The following is a 21,787-nucleotide window of genomic DNA, read 5'->3' as shown; positions in this document are numbered from 1 at the left end:
CACCAGACAAGTGCTAAAACCGAACAAACAACAGGTTGGTAGACATTTGAAGAGCGGGACCTCCCCGGTTTTATTTATGGCAGCCAGAGAGCTTTCCTCTGCCCTCAGGGGTTGTTTGGCTGCATAGCCAACCTTTGACACATTTGCAAGCAAGTGAAGACCAGTGCTACTGCCGAGGAGCCAGAATTTCCAGTGCAGGAAAATCTGAGGCTTGGAGGAATGATCCATGAGTGATCACAGATTGAATTTTTATCCATTTGTTTCTTTCAGGTTTTTTTTTTTTTTTTTTTTTTTACAATACACTGTTTATAGCTCACAAGCACCTTAAATGCAACATACCCCCCCCCCCCCCCCCCCCTTGTATAAGTGGTGCCCATGTTACTCTTTAATGCCACATGCTTCTCTGAAGTAAATATATTCCTCTGCACTGATATTCTCTGCTTTAAAAAAGAATAGGCTATTGTACTGGAAGCTGTGATTCATGACATCTTGTATTCCACCCTCCAAAATTGTCTTACCTTCAAAAATTTGAGTCATTCTCCCTCTCCTGTATGCCTCAATGAACAACCACAGAGCACCTGGAAAGATCAGATGATATTACCAAGGAGTGTTTGTGTATCTATTACCTGCTAAAACTGCCTAATGACAGATGATATCTCAGTTGCCATTGACGCTGCCAAATTTATCTGGCCTTTTGACAAAAAATTAGCTCCGTTATCACTCTGTTAGGATTCTGGCACAGTAGGCATGCTATACATTTGTCACTTAAAAAATATGTTGGACTACTCAGAAATGCCATTTATTTGGTGGTAAGTGATAGGTTTTACACAATTTGAAATAAGTATGTCTCAGCAGATTTAAGGACATTTGGCCACAAATGATATTGGAGATTTCTTTAACACTGGAATGAGTTAGTGTGACAGAGTTCAACTGAGTTTTGGCTCTGAAGCAACTTGTGTCACTCTTTTTTCACAGTACATGTAATATGGGTGCGGCAGCGGTTATTTCACCATTGATAATCTGTTTGGTCTATAAATTGTTTGAAAATGGTGTAAAATGTCACTGTTTTCCAAAGCTCAAAGTGACATCTTCAAATGTCTTGTTTAATCCATAAACAGAGATATTCAGTTTACTATTACAGACCAAATAAACCTAAAAATATTCATATTTGAGCAGCCGAAATCAGAGAATGTGGACATTTTTTCTTAAAAAATACAGATTAATTTCAGTCCGTTGACCAATCAATTAATCAACTAATCATTGTATGTTTATGTTGTTTATATTGTAATTTTATATTGCAATATCGATTATACTTTATATCATGATTGGGAAGCTTAATGGGTGAATTAACCAAATGGAAAAGTCTATCCAGCAAGTTAAACCTTTTTAAAGATCAATAAACCATCACAGTGACATAAAAATCAGTCATCATTAAAGAGATACATACCACAGTATAAATGCATGTCAAAATTAATAGCATATCTCTGTGTATATCATTATTGTGGACAACTCCAGTTTGAGCTTATTCTAGTGCTGCATTATCAATGCAAACCGACTTTGTGCTTTATACACTCAAACTGAAAGTGGACTCTTTCAAGTCTCAGCTAAAATAATTTATAGAGATGAGTAAGCTAGAAACCACTTTCACAATAACTGGTCAGAGTATATGTATGTGTTCAGTAAAAGGGTCACGGTATTTTTCTGTCATGCTTCATTGTGACCCGACTCCGCGAGTGCAACCGGGACAAAGACTGTGACACCTGATCGTCAGGGTTCGGGAGTAACAGAGGAACAGGTTTTCGCATGGGGGGCAGGGAGGGGCACAGCTCAACCTTTTTAGAGGCAGGGGCTCAAATTACAACACAAGACTTAATACAGTGGAAATTTAATGGAGCAGTCTGTCCGCCAGTTTGACTCTTGAGTTAGCACTTATTTCACCGTTTGACCCAGGAAGCCTCTCCTTTTTTTTGCCCAAAGGTTAGAAAGTTTTCCACCCTGCATGTTGTTACAAGTGGAGAACATGACAGGCTGAAAATCCTTAATGTTATGTTCACTTCTATTAACAATAGTTTTCAGGCTTTTAGTCTAATCCACTGTCAACACCATCAGGGTTTATGGCCACTACCATGTTTTATTTGCCTGACAGACTTAAAAGCCGACAATAAACCAAGCCATTTCTGCCTTTTTATACACTGTACGACTAAAACTGAGCGAGTGGACTTTTATTTTAATGTCCTCTCCGACTGCAGAGTACGTGTCAGCTATACTAAATGTGCCCTTGAAAGACTTGGAGATCATTTTCCTCCGCCAGAGTAACACTACTCGCGGCTCAGGGTCGCGCAGCCCGGCATTGTTGGGGCTCCGTTGCCATGGCGGCGTCAGTGTTTGTCTATCATGGGCTGTCACAAAGAGATATTTGTATGGTCGTGGTGGTTGTGTGTGTGTGTGTGTGGCTGAGGGGACAGTCGCAAATGGCTCCAACCGCAGTGTGTGTCCACAGTGGCGTGCACACACACCTCATGTGAGTAGCTGTTTGGCCTTGCATGGAAACACAGTTACTCATTTAAGTTGCAGTGGTGGCAGTTTGGAAGTTTACATTTGAATATCTTGCCACGCAGCCTTACGGAAACTCTGGTACAAAGATATCACCAAAAAAACAGCTTTTTCTCTTTTATGTCATGTTCAGTGTCAGTTTCAAATAGCTGCATTTGTTGTTGCAGTGCTTCTATTAAACTGAATTGATATAGCATGACATATCATGACATATCACAGACTAATCTAACCAGTGATGCTAACCTATTCACAACAAATAATCACATTGCTACTGTCATCCCTGTCTTTGAGTAAGAACAGGAAATTATATGAGATGAAATTTATTTTGGTGTTGGAAATACCCTGACATTAATACATCACATTATTCCTAGATATTTAAAACAGACTACAGAAGTCATATGGACACAATAAACTGATAAATTCACTATACCCTTCAGCTGATGCAGCACAGTCCTCCCCACATTGAGAGAAAGGAAGTAAGTAAAATCCATATTTAAGTTCTGCTTCTTTCTGCAAAAACAGGGCGTTGATGTTGTTCTGTGGGTTGGGGTTATGGCATGAAAGTAGGTATCTCTGTGTGTGTGGTTGTGTTTGTGTTCGTGTTCAAGATAATAGAAGCGTCACGGTAAAGGGGTACACATGCTTGTACAGTGCTTGATGTTCATTGTAAAGTACGTTGATGTGTTGGGTTGGTGAGCATTCGTAGAGCAGTGTTTGAAGCTCTGTCAGGACCCAACAGATCAACTGGTTACCCCCGAATAGGATTTTTTTTTCCTATTAACATGGCTTTGTTCCCTGCTGTGACACTTTGTGGTGATCTGTGCCCATGCTGTCGGGCAGCTGTTTGACTCATGGCCTTGATGTTTTTCATACCAGCCATTACCATTTTAGAGAAGATGAATTGTCGAGGCTAATGTTTTCAACAAAAGCTAAAATAGTCTTCGCTACTCAGCTGAGAAGATTATTGCAAAGGAGAGGTGTTAAATTAACAGCATACCAATGAAGTGCCTTCTTTTTCTTTCTTCTGCGTGAGAAGGTGAGGCTCTGCACCAACAAAGAATCCTTTGGCACTGACCGTTGACCTGCTACTGCTGCTGCATACAGGATAATCTAACCTGCTTACACCCAAGACCCAATCTTATCTTTCCTACATGATAAAGCTGCATTAGGCCTAATCAATTATCAATCAGTTGCAGATTTTATTTTAATTTTCTGTCGGTCACTGAATCAACTAATAGTTATCAAATAGTCCTATAATAGTTGCCCTATCCAATGCAATACATTCTTTTTCTTGTCGTAGCCTTTGTTAAGTTTAATTTTTTCAGTTCCTTCTAGTTGTTTTTTTGTTTTGTTTTTTAAAATTGACATTAAATGATTAACTTATAGGCTACTGGGTCAACATTTGTATGACTGTAACGTTTGTCAGTTCCTGGTATAATGCAGATGTTTGCCCGTTTGTTGTGCACTACCTGATTCATCCCCATGTCATGTTTGAACAACTAGACCCAGATATCATGAGTCATTAGGTTTGTTGTAAAAGACTACACACAGGGGTCAGCCCCAAATTTAGAAATCTGGTGTATTTACTTAAAAAACCAACAAAGAAAACCAAACCCTCTTTCATTGATGTAATACAACTGCACAGATCTTATTTTCATTTAAATGTTCATAAGCTTTTGAGATGAATTCATGAGTTCACAGAGTTGGCCTGTTAAAATGTATGCAGTAAATCATTCACCGCTTTCATTGAGGGTGTGTCTGATTCATACTGTGGTGAAATAGTATGTCCAACAGGTGTGTTTAGTTTTATGGGGAGTAACAGAGTTTTGTTTCAGCTATAAACAGACATTAATTCACCCATACATAGAGAAACTATCCAGTCAGTTTTAAACCGCCACAGTGTATTTACTGGGCAGCCTTTGGTGAGAACACATTTTAACAGTGTGGTTCGTAATAAAGCAAATAGAGTCTGAAAACATCATTTTGCTCTCAAATGGTGTTATGACCGGTGAGACGTAACCATGGATACAGTGCAGTAAATCTCTTCAAAGCAAAAGTCTTAACACACTGAGCCTCTGGATTGCTTGTTGTGCATCCTCATAAAACAAGAGATGGATGTAGTCAGAATCAACCGCACAGCATTCCTCATTGTGTTGCAAAAAAAGCCACATCTGGAACCATCTGGGCTCATAAAAGCTTTGTTTACAGTAACAAATAAAAAAAGTTACAGTGACATTCTTCATAATAGGCAAATATTCTATTTTGAAGTGAATTTGTAGGGATGGCCGCAATTAGGACATGCAATATAAGTATATAAGTACAGCCTTCACTCAGTTCCCTAACAAAGCTCACCGCAGACCCATCAGGGTCAGGGGAAAGAGAGAATGATGCATATCCTTTATGTTTTTCCACTTACTTTCTTACATGTAATAATTAGCTGAGCTTTTCCAAACTGCCACACTGCAACAGCTGCCCCTTGTAAAAGACATGTATGCGTGACCTGCTAATCCATTTACACTGATGTATTTTTATTGCTGTTTTTGTTTACAGAAAGTCATTTATTCTTTGTTTGGATAAGACATAAAGTCGTAGAGTTTTTGCTGCTCGGGGCTTTGTTGATTCCGTTCCACTCTACGCACTTTGATTTGAGTTTTTTCCTGACATTGTTTTCAAGAGTAATGAAGACATGGGCTGTATTCTGGGCAAATATCCAACTACCTGGGCTTTAAGGCTGGCTGTACACTTCAAAACAAATCAAATTTGGCATGTTCACATAGGCACAATGCCAAGTCTATGACCAAAAAGCGGTGCCTCATTTAACGCTCAATCCGATAAGGGTCCGCAAGGTGCTCAGAAAGAATGAAACATTAATTTAATTACTTCACACACATCATGCCATTGTTGCGACCTGCATGATATGTAGCTAATGGAAATTTAAAAAGCACGCTCAAAGTCTAGAAATGCATGGAAAGTGAGTCGGCTGTCCCGACTGTTTTTGCTGTCTTGCTGCGGCTAAATAATTTCCCTCCCAGGCAGGTCAGTCGGCCTTCCACAGCACAAGCCAGCGGATGTCTCGCTCTGTTGTTGCAGCCAGTAGACACCGCCACGCACTCCTGCACACGGATACGCTGCCAGAACCTACTGAACAACTTCAAAACTTCACATGTATTCTTCTAGATTTTCCCTCTCTTGGCAGAACAACGGTTGAAACCATGTGGCTGTGCTGGAGTTGTTTTTAAAAATAAAGAAAATAGAGAGAGTGGAAGAGTTTTGCATTGTTGCATAACGGCAGTCATTTTTATTTTTTGAGATGTCACTTTGCAGATTTGTCTTGTTTACAGTTTTTAACACGAACTGTATTTCATCCCTGTCACCTTTCAATGTGCCTTCACTGTGTCCTCACCATGACATCATTTTTTAAACTTTAGTCATTTATCCGTCAAATTCAGTAGATCTAAATAAAAACTACAATGAACAATATTAATGTGCGTCATGAAGTCCAGAGCCGTCTGCCCGCGCTGTGACGGTTCAAAGAGGCTGCTCTTTTTTTTCTTTTTTTTTCTTTTTTTCCCCCCTCCTGCCACAGCTGACTCACCACTGGAAAAATTGAACTTCCTGTGTAGGTCCCAACAGCTCTTTGAAGGGGACGTGGACGTGTTTGCTTAAAAGTTCCTCTTTTGTTAGACAAACTGTTTGCTCTGTGTCAATTAAGACATAACTTTGCCTTGGCACAGGAACAGGATTTCTCTGCACCATCAGTGATCAACAGTAGCTTTCCAATATACCGTTGTTAAAATGTCCTATAAGTTCTTGTAAAAGCTCATTAGAAACATTTTCTCCAAAAGCCCATTTTGATAGAATGAGTAAAGGAAATATTCAGTTTAAGTTTACATCCTCATGCATTCTTTTTTAATTGTTTTCCTTTATTTCCGCCATCCCTTAACTTAACTTCTTCTCCTGCCATTAGTGATTTCTCAATACATTTGAGCAATTCTCAGTGAGAGGTGGAAAAAAGGACATAGAGAAACAAAACAGTGTGTGTGGCTGCATTGTTAACAGATATCTGAGTCACAAACCGCTAATGAGCTCTAAAATGTGGTTACATGGCTCAAACATCAAATCATTCAATAGAAAATGATTTTAACAGCACCAACTATGAAATTGAGTTTCAATTTTTTTTTTTTTTTGTAAGGCAAATTTGAGCTCATATTTCAAGTGTTTTATAGACTTTGGTGTCTGCTTGATTTATGCTCTCGGTGACATTTCTGAGCATTCCTGTGGGCTCAGCGGCTCTCCCTTGGCTCTGTGTGTCCACCAGAGCTTTAACTCTGTGTCGGCATATTCGGAGCAGCGCTGTGATCTACAGTGACAAGAGTGTTTGTGAATGTCAACAGTTTCAGTTCCTTCATTACCTGTCGTGTTTCCCCAGTTTCTTTACTTTGCTGTGGTGCAGCGGTCTTAAAGGATCCTTTTTATTGCCTTTGCCACAGTATTATTTAGCATTCTGTGTATGCTTGCATGTGTGTAGTCCATCCCACTGTCCCAAGCAGGGTAGGAGACCTTTGCTTTCACTAAAAGCAGTGTGCTTTTAGGCTATAGCTTAAATACTGTCGTGAGTGTTCAGTAATAGACCGTGCTTTGCCAAAACTTTAAGCAGAGAATACTTCAACATTTCCTACAAACATGGTATGGAAAGGTTTATTATCTGCTTTACCTTTTGTTATGTAAATGTCATTCTAATTTAATCTCATATCTCTATTATCCTTGTTTCCCAGGTACGTCCAGCCATGATTGAGGACAAGGGTCACCGTGTGACTGACTACTTTGTGGTGGCCGGGCTGACAGACAAGTCCACGCCATTGGAGCAGGACCTGTCAGAGACCAAGTCCAGCGGGCCCAAAGCGCCCATCACTGACCTTGCCGTCATTAACAGGTCGGCTGGGGAAACAGTGCCTGAGGGCTTCACCTGCATCGACAGCACCTACAGCGGCCAGCCAGCCAACCTTAATCATGGCAGTCTGAAGAGCCCCGAGCTCTTTCTGTGTTACAGAAGAGCTCGAGGGAAGGCTCCTCTCATTGACATTGGGTGAGTTGTAATTTATTGTCGTCAGTGTTTTGTAATTTGTAATTTCGTCTTCCTTTCAACCCCAATTTTAGTTTCACCAAGCTTTAGGTCCACTCTACCTTGTAGTAAATCCAATAAATACGCCTTACTCACACACTGTAGATGGCTCCCTGCAATTTTTGGTTCCCCCTTGTATTTAAATACCACCAATGTATAATTTTGTCTCTGTAACAATGCCATTGGTTCAGGAACAGGTTGTTTAGCTAACTTTAGCCACTGCTAGTTAGCTAAAACTGGATTTAGCTTTACTTTAGCCAGCTAACTCCTGGATCTTGTCTTCAGCTGCTCCTTTTTAGTTATATTCAGAGGCTCTGTGTGTTATTTGGATGGAAATAGGTTGGATAAAGGAAGAAGCTTTGAGGAAAAATACAAAAAAAGGCAGCAGTGATAGATATAGTTAAAGAGATAGAAAGAAGTGCATGTTAATTACTTCCATCACAAACTTCTCCCTCGCAGCCACACCTCTTGGCTCCTTTCCATCGATACAAATTTCCTGCTTCCCTCTATTATCTTACAAATTGAATATCAACAGGGAACTCCATCATGATTCCCTTCATGTAGTCAACTAAGCGTAAAAGCTACCACTTAACTTACATAACCACAAGAGGTGCCTAAAAGTCTGTCCTACATTCCACTTTTTGTACTCCTGATTGAACACAAATCTGACATCCAGTGATGTTTTAGTAAGAGCGCTGATGGAACTGCCTGAGGTATTCCAGTCCTCTTCACACCTTTAGTCTTTGTCTGCATCCTAACCTGCTTACAAACTGGAGTTTCAGGTTACAGGAGTCTGCAAAGGGAATGGGGATCCTTAAGGGAGGGAACATAGTCAAACGTTTGACTTAATGAAGTTGCAGTCTGTAGATGGCAACACATCAGGCTGTATTTCATTTGAATTGGGTTCGCTTCATGTGTTATTAATGTAGTTTTGCACTGTGGGAGGACATAAAAACCCACATGAAAAGCTGCAGCCCTCAGAGCGCTGAGCGTAAACAGAAGATCGTATGTCAAGTCATGTTTCCTTTGAGAGGTTGCGCAATCCTGCTGCTTAGCATGTTAACTGACATATGGGCTGGATTCAGAGATTCACAACCACTGTCAGGCTATTTTACACAGTAGTTTGTTTTTCACTGGTTGAAATACAAAGACTTAACATGTAAATTCATGACTGTGTGGTCTATTATTAGTATGTGATATGATAGAGTGCCTTTGTTTTAATAAAGATACTATAAATAGATACATTTTTTAACTTCCTAACAGTTGTGATTGGTTGAACACCAACACAAAAGGTCAGTAAACATTTATGGCCGTGTTGCAACTTTGTGTTTACCTCTCATCAGCTGATCTCTGTTCCACCTGCCAGTCGTCATCTTTTTTCTACTGAAAGAACAAATTACAAACTAGCAACCTGTAAATCATTCATTCCATTCTTCCTTCTGCCACCTCTGCTGTCAGTGAGGCCAGCATTCCTAGCCCAGGGCTCCACGCCGTCACGACTCACTGTGCCCATTAGGACTCTGTTTTTGTCGCCTAAATGAGAATTTGCTGGCAACTGTCCTCCTGGCCTCTTTAGGTTTGTCCGGCGCTCCGTTCAGAATAAATGGAATGTTTCGGGGGGCTATTATATATCTGCAATGGGATGCTGGTACCCTGCACAAGATTAAAATATGTGTTTTGGGGGTTTCTGTCTTAGTGTAAAGAGGGCAGCCTTCAAAGATTTTGGCCTCCCACATGGCATTGTCCAGATGGAAAGGGAGGATATGGAGCATGCTGCCATAAAAGCCCTGCAGTCATGCAAAAAAGTCCAACACAGTGGGGCCCTGATTGCTTCCCCAACTGCAACTTTTAGCTGTGTGACGTTCCACAGTGCGAGTGATAAGGACTATAAAAAGTAGTGTTTATTTGAAGTTGAATGTGAGAATCTTGATATGTGAGTTTCCTTTTACTGTCGGGGATCTGAGTGAGTCATTTGGTAAATATGCCTGAATCACATCGCCCATTGAAGACTTGTGCGTGTGCGTGCGTGCGTGCGTGCGTGCGTGCGTGCGTGCGTGCGTGCGTGCGTGCGTGCGTGCGTGCGTGTGTGTGTGTGTGTGACACAGAGCCGTCTCGCTAATTCTGTTAGAGGATTCTTTGGAAGCCTTTCGGTTTACAGCTCAGACCTGTGTGAACTGGAACGTGCTCCTACATAAAACTCAGACTGCAGATATTGTTTAACTAATTCCCTAAGGAGGTTTTAGGTGACACTGTCACCATCTGGGAAAGTTTTTGTTTGTTTTTCTGTTCCAGACAGAAATTCCTGCTCATATATTTTTTTTATTCATGTCCTCATGTTGTTGCAGTGTAAACTGTTGCATTGTTAGTATGTAAGTTATTTGTCTTCTGGCAGCGGAGCTTGTTTAAGAAATGAAAACCATGCCTGACAGCAAAAACTGATTCCAGGACAGCACTCTCTGTGAGCCAATTAATTAAGTGTCTAAGAGTGCTCTGTTGTATGTGTGGGCATGAGTCATTGCACTCCCAACTCTTTACACTGCTCTGCCATCTTAATTTCTACACCATTTTGAACACCCTGAATTTAGCCCTAAAGGTATCTGTACAGCCACAATCGTAAATCTTTATTTCTCCTCATGTACTCATCTGTTAATAATCTCATTTATATTCTTCACGAAGCTTCAAAATGTCAAATGCCAAGCTAACAGTGCAGCTTTGTGTTGGCTGTGTTTATCAGTGTGCTGTACGAGGGTAAGGAGCGTTTGATCCAGGGCTGCGAGGTCATCCAGGCCACGCCGTACGGCCGCTGCGCCAATGTCAACAACAGCTCTGCCACCTCGCAGCGCATCTTCATCACCTTCCGCCGCGCGCCACCCGTCCAGCCTCAGAATTCCCTGGCAGTGACGGACATCTGTGTCATCGTCACCAACAAAGGCGAGACGCCACCACATACCTTTTGCAAGGTGGACAAGAACCTCAACTGTGGCATGGTAAGTCAGACTTCTGTTTTTTTTTTCTCAACACGTTGACTTATGAGAACAAAAGTGTAATATGTAATCTTTTTTGAATGTTGCAGTGGGGCTCAAGCGTGTTTCTGTGTTATAAGAAGTCAGTATCTGCGTCCAATTCTATCAGTTACAAAGCTGGTGAGTAAAATTCAGATATTGTTCAGATGCCTTGCTGATTTCCATGTAGATTTTTATATCTTATTCATAATATTCTTCAGCTGTACTGTGCCTCTTTTTTTATTAGTGTTGCTTCACCCATTTTCATTTTGTGGCTCACCTTACTTAATGGCACCATAAATACTTCATTTAACAGCTTTTTATCGCTGTTGCCTTTGAGATCAATCATATTTGATGGCTCACCTCCTACAATTAGCCTGTCTAGTGCCAGGGTAACTGAAAAGAATATTGACAACATGACATTACATTGGTCAATGTTTGACATTTTATTCAGAATAACCTAGTGTTTGAAGTTTTATTCTGAAACTAAATTGTTAAGTATTTCTATAAACAATTAACACAAATGTCATTGGTAGAGGTCTGCTGTTGTCGCTACTGTTAGTGCACATAGAGACATTGGAGTAATCATCAGTTTTTAGGGCCCAATTAAGATATTGTAAACAGGAGTTGTTAAAGGCCACCAGGTAGAGAAAGTCTTCAATGAGTTAAGTCAAAATGTGTGACAACCAAACCAAGATATCATATTATAAGATAGTAAGTCTGTAGAATTGTTTTTACTGATTTGAGCATCAGGTTGACTCACCATAATACGATTTTACACAAATGTATGTCTGTCATTCCTACCATTTCTTTTCTTTTTCTGGTGGAAACATGACTCCATGCATGATGAATAATTGTGATTTTAAAATGTTTAGCTAAATAATAAATCCAGATTATTACCATGACCACAAAGCCCTTTTACCTGATGTGAAATGCTGATATCAGTTGATCTGAATAGAAATGCTGCAGCTTTATGTGCTGTCGCAATCGGCCTCAGTTTCATTTTTGTCTAAAAACTGTTAAGCGAGCGGGACATTTATTGCGTATCTGTGATCGTGCCGTAGATAGTTGCTTCATATTAAAGCCCTCGCTGTTGTGTGACATTTTCGCTGACTGAAGGCTTCCTTAATAGCTTGGCCTTTGGAACGATTCATTGTGCAACACACATTTTAATCAGTTTTCCTATGAGTGTGTGTGTGCACACACGCCCATGCAGACACACATGTTGGCTTTATCTTGTGGCCGGCCTTTTTCCTGTGAGGCAGCTGTTTATTCATCTCAGACAACGGCCCCTTCCTGCCACGCCCATTATTTGTGAGGCTATGGGCTTGTTTGTGTATGCTTGCATTCACATAAAAATGTGTCTTGGTAAACAGCATCTCGCCACACAACAGGTTTGATGTCACACTGAGTGTAGTTATTTACTACGAATGAAACCAGAGTATAACAGTCTGATTCCTGTGAAAGAGAAAATGAGATCTGACAAAAGAAATATTGATTGATTTTTTTTTTGATCCTTTTCTTTCCCACTTGCCACTTTAAGTGTAGTCAGGTCTGGAAACTAGCAAATGAAATAGTGACATTTTTAAAAAAAAATACTTTGTTTTGCATTAATAGATTATCCCAAATGTTGTTTTACTTTTGAACACATTGGTTTATACTCATCATTCGTGCTTAATCTTGTCCTCCAGGTCTCATCTTTCGTTACCCAGAGGAGGACTATGAGTCTTTTCCATTGTCAGAGTCTGTGCCTCTGTTTTGTCTGCCCATGGGCGCCAAGATCGAATGTTGGGCACCAAACACACGTGACCCTCTGCCTGTCTTCTCCACGTTCGTCTTAACCATCTCTTCTGGTGAAAAGGTGAGACAGAACAACCAAAAGCAAAACTGTCTTTGATGAAAAATAAAACGAGGTGTCTTTTTTGTGATGTGGAAGTTAACATAAATGATGCATACATACAAAAACCATGCATACGCAATATCCTGCACATAAACTGGTATTCATAAACGCAGAATATGCAGTGAGACTGTGCACACCTCGAGCATTCTTTAGAGCAGACGTACACATGTTGGCGATGTGATGAGATGAAGATGAAATATAAGGTGAGATACGGTATCCGCTGCAGGGATTTTAGTATTTACACAAAGATTTATAAAATACCAATCAAAAGCACGTCTATAGATGTGACTTTGATGAATAACTTTTGTGTAATTAATGTGATCGTTCTTTTACTTTACACAGAGTCACAGGAGTTATTGTATCCCTAGTTGTGTCACACCTTGTAAGTCTGTTTAGATACGGGCGCTACATACTTATCATTGCTTACATTTCTGAGATGTCACTGCTGACGATGGTTTACAGTCCATGTGATGAATAAATGATATGGATGGTATAAAGAGCCACACAGCCGTGTGTAATCTTTGCGTGTAATGACAGCTGTTCTGCTGTTGCAGAACCTCGCCAGTGCTACACAATCGGTGCAACGGCACTTCTTCTTTCCCTGTTTGTTTCTATGACAGGTGAACAGACTGGTGGAGCAGGTGGTGAACTGATATGAAAACGGCTGGTTCAGGGCGTGTCTTCATCCATTTATGAGCAATTGTGGGGGTGGAATTGAGGCTCGTGCACATGTGTCTACTTCCTCAGGGACTGAGATTTATAAAACAGAACTATGTGCACTCACTGCTTTATAAATCTGATGAAAGGAATGTATATGCGTGTTTCTGGCTTTAGTTTTAGTCATGATTCTACACAGAGTGTTATGCATCTGACCCCTAGAAGCAAACTCTTCATGCATATATGCCAATTTAGCACCATTCTCCTAGTATTACCACTTACGAGTTTTTAGTCATATTTATTGACAACCACCACATGGAGTTTTTGTACTGTTGTACTTGGTTTCATCAGTGGTTAAGTCTGATTCACATATGTTCATGCAATGTCTGTTTCCAGGTGTATGGATCAGCCATCCAGTTCTATGAACCATACCAAGTGGATCTTTTGAGTGAGAAGCAGAAGATCCAGCTCGGCCTGCTCACCACAGTGGAGAAAAAGATGATCCCAAACCGGCCTGTAAACACCAATAAATGCATCTGCCTCCTCTCCCGCTGGCCCTTCTTTGAGTCCTTCCGCAAGTTCTTAATGTTCCTCTACAAGCTGTCCGTCTCAGGCCCGCACCCACTGCCTATTGAAAAGTAAGACCACCACATTTGTTAGGCACATTCATTCAAAGGGCCACGCAGATCTCTAAACTCACAAGCTATGTTTAAATATGTCTCTCAACAGGCACATCTCGCACTTCATGCACAGTGTGTCATTTCCTTCTCCTCAAAGGCCTAGAATCTTGGTCCAGGTGAGATATTTTACATCTTGTCATTATTTATAATTTACATTCAAAAATATACTCTTACATGAGTATCGTTTTCCTGTTAATAATGTGAATACACTTTTCTTCCAGCTCTCAGCACATGACACGTTGATCCTCTCCCAGCCTGTGTGTACACCTTTACCCCTCAGGTACAGTGGAGCTTAATCATAAGCAAATGTTTCTCAACAACAAAACAGGCAGTTGATTTGTTAAAAAAACAAATATGGATTGGAAATCATTCATACTGTAACAGTCAAGTGATGCTGTCCTTGGGATCCTATTCTTTACTTAATCCATTAGCCTTACAGCTAAGAAAGAAAAGAAAAGCCATTGTGTTGTTCCAGAAACAAAATTACAGTAGGGATCAGTTTCATTTTCCTGGCTCACTCACACAAATCACTTTCACGTTTGTTTTTCAAACGGGTCAAATGCTCACTTTGAAAACGGCCTTAGGCATCATGATATTTGAGACTTTGTCTGATGCCACATTGCATCATTTTTCAGTGTTTCCACCTGATCTGAGCAGTTCACACAGCGCCTACTGTATCTGACCTCTTTGTGCCTCTGAAGGCTGCCTGATGAAAACACATAAAAATAATGATAGTCAAGCTTTTGTTAAAGCTAAAAACATCAAATTAATTTTGAGTTACAATTACAAAGGCATTCATAATAGTCATACCAATTAAACTACATGGCAACATAGGCAAACACAGGCATTAGCAAATAAAAAACAGAGGATCAAGTAGACTCAACTCTGACCAAATGACACTTATAATTGAATATTGCCACACTGAGTCTCAACAAAGATTGGCACAACAACACCCATTATAAGCTTCATAGTGGTAGCATTAATTGCACAGTTGCTGCATTATATTAATAGTGTCACACCCATACTGTTATTTTACATATTTCAGTGAGATCCTGATGGTGATATTAAAATTACAAAATAATAAATGAGTCCTTGTGAAAAGTTCAAAATGGCATGCACACACTTCTCTTTGTTATTTTGGGATCATTATCTGCCATGTTTGGATAGGTTTTGAATTATATTTGCCTGCATTTTTGTCTAATTGCCTTGTTTCTCTCATACATAACATGACATGTTTGATTCTCGTTACAGCCTCAGTTATAAACCTTCATTTCATCTCTATTCCCTTCATCCCTTAGGGTGTCCTCTCTCTGAATCAGCTTTCTGTTTTGTTTTCCATTCTGTGCCTGCGCTCATCGACTCATTCCTCATTTCTCTGCTCTTCCTCCCTGTCAGTGGGGCGGACTACAGCACTCTGCTGATGAATCTGGGCTCAGAGAACTGCGCCACGGTGCTGCACTTTGTACTGCTGGAGAGCAAGATCCTGTTGCACTCGCTGAGGCCCGCTGTGCTCACTGGAGTGGCCGAGGCTGTGGTGGCTGTGAGTAACCTCCACTGAAACAAGTGTCAAACTTAAAATATTCAAAAGTATTACTCGTCAGACTTCTGGCAACATCTGCTGCTGTTTAATCTGCTTAAATTTTCAGCTGGATTTTATTTACTGTATTTTAAACCAAGATTAGATTCAGCTATTACATGAAATACATTTTTAGCCTGTGTATACATTTAAACAAACATTTCCCCATTAGTTCCTGACATATGATTACATTTAAGATGAGGAACATATGACGGGTATTATACAATCTTGGCAACCACAATAGCATCTTTTTTATAACTACTCTACAGATGAGCAGTGTTTAGGGGTTTAAAGTAAGCCGTGAACAGTCAGACCTTCACTTTACTGACCACATGAGAAATTTATTTACAGACGCTTTGCCCTGAAATAGCAATCATGGCCCAACTGCATTTTTTATAAGCTTTTCTACTCAAGCAACACTCATGTAAATACTACATTTCTAACCCCTTTCATGTATAAATAACATTGCATCCTTCTCAGTGGGATTAGCCAGGAAAATGGAACCAAATCATCTGTATATATAAATAACAGCATTAATTATGAGTGTACTGTCTGTTTTATAATCATTAAACTGCCCAGAAAAGTCATCCACTTACAAGTTATATTAGAGTGGAGATAATATTCCACTCTGCCAAGCCCCATTAATGACATTAAAAGAATCAAGTACAGCATGACCCCATCTGCCCTGCATATTCTGAAAGGCACAGCAAATCACAGAAAATGTGAGTAGATATTTATTTACTCCTTTTAACACATATTTTCCACAAGCCTTAAAAGCATTCCAGAGAAAAATCTGAGAAATATAATTATCTAATTATCTATTGATTTCATTTAGTTCTCTCTCTTTTTTTGACAATAACTGAAAGCACTGACATCATAGTCAGATTGAAAACCATGAAGAAAAAACAGTGCAGAACAAGCATCAGGAAAAGGGAACAAGCTTCTGACGGTCATGGTTTTAGATGTTCAGCATTTGATCAGCATTTTTCAGCATTTGATCAGTTCCACCTGCCTGATGTCATCCAGATTTCTTATATATCTTCAAATATTTCTTCAAAGATTACCTTTTAAACCTTTTGACTCGATAAGATTCAAATTGCATGTAGATAAAACTCATTAATACTTTGTCGGTAATTATAATTATTAACCTGTAATTATGTCATTATGTCTACCTATCCACTATTATATCTACATCTACTTATATCTCAAAGCCAATGTCTTTGTGAACATGCACTTTTACCATATCCGTTATTACATTATGCTTTACTCAAAAATACTGCTGCTGAAACCCCAAATGCCCCAAACTGTCACAGCTGTCACATAAACTGTCAATAAGAGCATTCTGAAGCAAAGGATCTTTTTAAAAACATGTTTGATGTTTCATATATTGTTTCTTTAAAAATGTCTCCAAACAGTTAAATGTGAAGCCCTTTTATCTCTGTGTAGTAATTCTACTTCTGTCTCTCTCTGGTGTCCCCTCAGATGATCTTCCCCTTCCAGTGGCAGTGTCCATACATCCCCCTGTGCCCGCTCTCTCTAGCAGGCGTCCTCAATGCCCCATGTCCGTTTATAGTTGGTGTGGACTCCCGCTACTTCGACCTTTACGACCCCCCACCAGATGTTGTCTGTGTGGATCTGGACACCAACACTATCTACCTGTATGCTCTGCTTTGTTTACTAAAACCATGACACTACCTGATTTTACAGCTCTCATTTGATGTTGAAACACATTTGTTAAACCAAGAGCACATAGCAGATTTCCTTTGGCAGCCCTCCTGTTACTTCCAGTTTAATAACTCTGTGGTATTGTGTGTAACAGGTCTGATGAGAAGAGACACAGCAACTGGAAGAACCTCCCAAAGAAACCCTGCAAGAGCCTCATTAACTCACTAAGCAACTTGCACCACCAGCTGGCCACAGGTACAAATAACATGTTGCATCCTCTGTAGCAAAACCACACTTTTAACAGGAAATTAACAAAATAACACAAACATCTTACTACAATAGAATGAGTGCAACCATTTCATATGTACTATGTTGTACTATGGGGTTAATGACTATAGAACCAAATGTTTATTACAGTCTAAAAATAATATAAATGTAATCCTTAATACTTTTCCTTAAGCTTCTCATTCAGGTGGTAAAGAAGCATTTATACGCTACTCAGTTGTTGAAATAAAAGAAAAACTTATTTTACTCTGTGTTTATTGGTATGAATGTTAAAGAAAAATTAGGGATGTAGGGATGCATAATAATATTAGTATATTATCAGTATCGACTGATAAAAGCTTTGGCCCGATTTAAACATTTCTGTCGATATTCTTCCACCGCAGGCACCAGTTCAATCAGCTAGCTGACAGACTCTTCTTCCCATTTTTAACCTGAATAACAAACCTGGGGGGGGGGGGGGGGGTCAGTGTTCTGGTTGGATGCACACGGAGAGCCGGGTCTAGCCGGGAGTCTAGCAGAGTTTAGCCGCCTATGGTTCCCTCCAGCCATGCTGCAGAAAAAATCTCTGCTAGCCTCCCAGCTAGCCTCGGGCTCTCTGTGTGATCCAACCAGAACTACTTCATCTTCTTTTTGGTTTCTAACAACAGTTGGCAACCAGTGTATTAGGTGCCACTTTCTTGCTCCTGAGTGTGGACCAGAGATTAAATCCTACCCATAATCCTACTGATAATCTCTTTTATAAACTCAAAGAAAACTCTACTGCTTGACCCACTTGGCAGGTTTATACAGTTTTAATGCTATGCTCCTGAACTCCAGTCCTCCTACGTTTTTCCTTCATATGTTGTCTTTCTTGATCAAACTTGCTGGACATGCTTCTATCATATTAACATTATCTTTATCTTCAGATGCATTATGTCTGTTGTCTTCTTAAAGGATTATAATGATGAGGAAAAGGAAATGTTACATGGATAAAATAGGAATTCCATAGTTATAAGATTAAAACATACGCATCCAAATGTATTTAAATGGCTCAAATTGTTGTTGTTTTTTGTGTTCTAGTTTCAGTGCGTCAAACCACACAAGAAGAGTCAGCAGTGGACATGACCCCCATCGAGGCAGACTTCACATGGCACAAGAAGAAGACGGCCCTGGAGATGGAAATCCAGGAAGCGTTCCTTCGCTTCATGGCATCCATCCTGAAGGGCTACCGCTCCTACCTCAAACCCATCACCGAGGCACCATCTGAGAAGGCCACGGCAGCAGACTCTCTTTATGACCTGCAAGGTAAACAAAGATGATACACTGCTCGCTTTTCAGATGTGTGTAAACCTGGAGAAAATTAAGCTTTTTCATGGTAACAAAAGCAAAGCAGAGGATGTGTTAAAACATAAGAATCGACATGTAGGTAATGGTTTTGTTTATGGGCAACCTAATGCTATGGCTTTGTAACCTATTCATAATTCATAGCCTTGGTTCAGCTAATGCTTAATTTTATTGGCATGTCTGTTTTAAGGACCTGCTATCACTCAACCTAAGTGTTTGTAAAATCAATCACCTACCGACATCTGCTATAATAAGAATACACTAATGCTTTCTGCTGGGAAATTGGTTATATTCTAACTTACATTCATTCCTACACATCAATTTAAGATATAGAGTGAAGGAAAGGGCTCTATATTTTGCATATTTTAACACCTCTGTCCATTACTTTTCAGACAGGGTCATTCAGGAATTTAAAAAAATACAAAAGAGTCTAAAGGAAAACACTCAAAACCAACTATATTTCTATATATAGCTCTCCTTAAAGTGAATTCACAAGACCAAATCCTGTTTATTAGTTCGTGCCAAAATCAACAATGACAGTTTGAAGTGTTTGCTTTTTTGTGACACCACAACTACTTCTTGCCTTCCTGCAGGGTTTCTAAAAAGCAGAGACCGTGCCCACCAGAAGTTCTACTCCCAGCTCACCAAGACCCAGATCTTCATCCGCTTCATCGAGGAGTGCACCTTTGTCAGTGACAAGGACACGGGTTTGGCCTTTTTTGACGACTGCGTCGAGAAGGTGATTACAGGCCCAGCATCAGTCCCTTCTTATACGTTGCATGCTGTTTTTGTTGTGTTTTGTTGTTCTTTTCTTTCACCGGGGGTTTTCTTCCATGACTGAGTCTTTGTTTCACATTGTTTTATTGGCAAAATAACATTCATCCACTGGGAGACTAAGGAAGCAAAATTTTCCTCTGATTCATTCTCTTCCCTTTGCTCTCTTCCCTCTTCTTGCAGCTTTTTCCCTCTGATAAAATCACCGACAAGGGCACAAAGGTAATCGCGTACACTGTAATTAGATTTCTTTTTAATGCTTGCCACTATATTTGAATGTAAACAAATTAACCTTTTCTCCCTTTTTGTAATTTTATTCACCAAGGTGCATTAACATTCCTGCCTTTCCTCTATAATTAAATCCTAATCAAATAATTTACTGCCTAATTGGAGAAGTATAATAGATTGTAATGTGCTTGTTGTTTACTTTTTTGCCATCAGCTAGGAAATGGCCTACACAATACATGCATGCAGGAGTGTGCTTAATGTACATCGTTTTCATTTTCTGGATTTGATCGTCACTGCAGGTTGAAGGAGAATCATCTGAGGATACGAGACTGTTGGAGCTGGACGAGTCCCAGAAGAGTGAGCACACCGTCTTTGTCATGCCTCCTGAACCTCCAGTTGAAAGCGGATCTGAACCCTCTGCCAGATACACGTAAGTCTGAAGACAAAAATAAAAAATGTAATTGCTGTTACGTTATTTTGTCTTAATGTGTGTGACCATGCTGCTGCAACTATCCTTTAGTTGGTTTTTGAATTTTGGGCATTTGGATGCTTTTCTCACAACCTATGTCTCATCCTACAGCTATAAAAGTTTCCCCAGGCTGCAGATGGAGCTATTTGACCGTCCCAGGGAGTTACGGCCAGCAATTAGCACCAGAGCAGCAGGGGCCAGTCTGTCCAGCAGCCCTGCACTACTGGCTAAGAGGACAAAGCAGGTGCGTAAATACACGGTCCCATGTTATCTTACTCATCACTCTTATCACTGTTTTCGTCTACTGTAAAACTGCCTCAAATTTCTTTGCTCTATCTGACAGGAAATCAAGCTAGCATACAAAATGGCGAAGCGTTTCTACTCCAACCCTCAGCTGTGGTCCCGTTGTCTGTTCAGTCACTGCTACAGCCTGTGGTTCATCTGCCTGCCAGCAGGTGTAAGACTGGCCAAGTCTAAAAGCAGAGCCATGCATCAGGCATACAACGTCCTCTTAAAGATGAGGACCACTGAGGTGGAGGTGCTGGATGAGGTACAGTCACATTATTTATCATCATTTTCACAGACTTTATGGTACTTTTTAATGAACTATGAATGGTCAAATCCAAGAGTAATTCATAATTACTGTCTTTTTTTCTTCTCTCTGGTTCTCAGGTGTGTTACAGAGTGGTGATGCAGCTCTGTGGTGTTTGGGGTCTTCCTGTCATGGCTGTGCGAGTCCTGGTTGAGATGAAGAAAGCTGGAGTTCATCCCAATGCCATCACATATGGCTACTACAACAAGGTCACATACCGCCAAACACTTTTATTTTGAAACATCTCTAGCTTGTAAAGAGATACCGAAAGCTCATAACACCACTTGCACAAGCATTTTCCTAAATATTTCACTATTAGTATACAATTTTAAGCCACAACAACCATTTGAAGGCTGACATGGTTCAATCTGTTCCCTCTGCAGGCGGTCTTAGAAAGCCCCTGGCCCAGCCGAAACCGCAGCGGCCAATTTATGTGGACCAAGCTTCGTAATGTGCTGCGTGGAGTGGGCCAGTTCAAGCAAGCTCTAGACCGTACATCTTCCAAAAAGGAACCAGCAAATTCTACCACAGGTGGAAATCATGGCAGATAATAAATTACAGACCAGACATGGTACTACTCATGTTTGTTTTTCTCTCTTTCTGTTTCCTGGTTTCTCACTGTGTTCTTTCTTTTGGTTTAAGCTGCATCAATAGGTGGGTCATCAGTCACTGACGCTGACCGTTTGAGTCATGGAAGTGCAGACAGCTCAAATGAAGTCAACGGTGAGGAACATAACCTATTTGCCCACAGCCACAACATGGGAGACTCAACAGACAACCACTGTAGTACAGGTACTGACTCACAAGGTCTAAAGCTCTAAAACCAGAGTCAGAAATCACATTTTTTTGTATGTTTTTGGGCCACTGTTGAGATCTGGAGAATCTAGAGATCACCATATCTTAGTATTGAAGTAAGTGAGTATAATGTTAACATCATTAGAAGCAGAATTAGACCAAATTT

General features: G+C 40.2%; 1 protein-coding gene across 3 annotated transcripts in view; it reads left to right on the top strand.

Moving 5' to 3' along the window:
• dennd4c (DENN/MADD domain containing 4C) overlaps positions 1-21,787 on the top strand; it is a 35,641-nt gene that overhangs the window by 7,229 nt on the left and 6,625 nt on the right. The window contains exons 2-20 of one of the 3 annotated variants that reach the window (XM_062444288.1): positions 7,329-7,639; positions 10,410-10,662; positions 10,749-10,818; positions 12,369-12,538; positions 13,631-13,872; positions 13,964-14,030; positions 14,136-14,194; positions 15,310-15,454; positions 16,973-17,148; positions 17,310-17,410; positions 18,500-18,724; positions 19,357-19,502; positions 19,721-19,759; positions 20,065-20,195; positions 20,346-20,478; positions 20,578-20,784; positions 20,907-21,035; positions 21,210-21,357; positions 21,469-21,549. In XM_062444288.1, the coding sequence (XP_062300272.1) occupies positions 7,341-7,639; positions 10,410-10,662; positions 10,749-10,818; positions 12,369-12,538; positions 13,631-13,872; positions 13,964-14,030; positions 14,136-14,194; positions 15,310-15,454; positions 16,973-17,148; positions 17,310-17,410; positions 18,500-18,724; positions 19,357-19,502; positions 19,721-19,759; positions 20,065-20,195; positions 20,346-20,478; positions 20,578-20,784; positions 20,907-21,035; positions 21,210-21,357; positions 21,469-21,549 (2,821 nt within the window). In that variant the 5' untranslated portion in view covers positions 7,329-7,340. Of the gene's footprint in view, positions 1-7,328; positions 7,640-10,409; positions 10,663-10,748; positions 10,819-12,368; positions 12,539-13,630; positions 13,873-13,963; positions 14,031-14,135; positions 14,195-15,309; positions 15,455-16,972; positions 17,149-17,309; positions 17,411-18,499; positions 18,725-19,356; positions 19,503-19,720; positions 19,760-20,064; positions 20,196-20,345; positions 20,479-20,577; positions 20,785-20,906; positions 21,036-21,209; positions 21,358-21,468; positions 21,619-21,787 lie in introns of all 3 variants that reach the window. The other 2 variants (XM_062444286.1, XM_062444287.1) reach the window with 2 other exon arrangements.

Source organism: Scomber scombrus, chromosome 23, assembly GCF_963691925.1.
Source record: "Scomber scombrus chromosome 23, fScoSco1.1, whole genome shotgun sequence".
NCBI lineage: Eukaryota > Metazoa > Chordata > Actinopteri > Scombriformes > Scombridae > Scomber > Scomber scombrus.
Note: the sequence above shows the minus strand (reverse complement) of the source record. Positions and strands in the feature narration are given on the sequence as shown.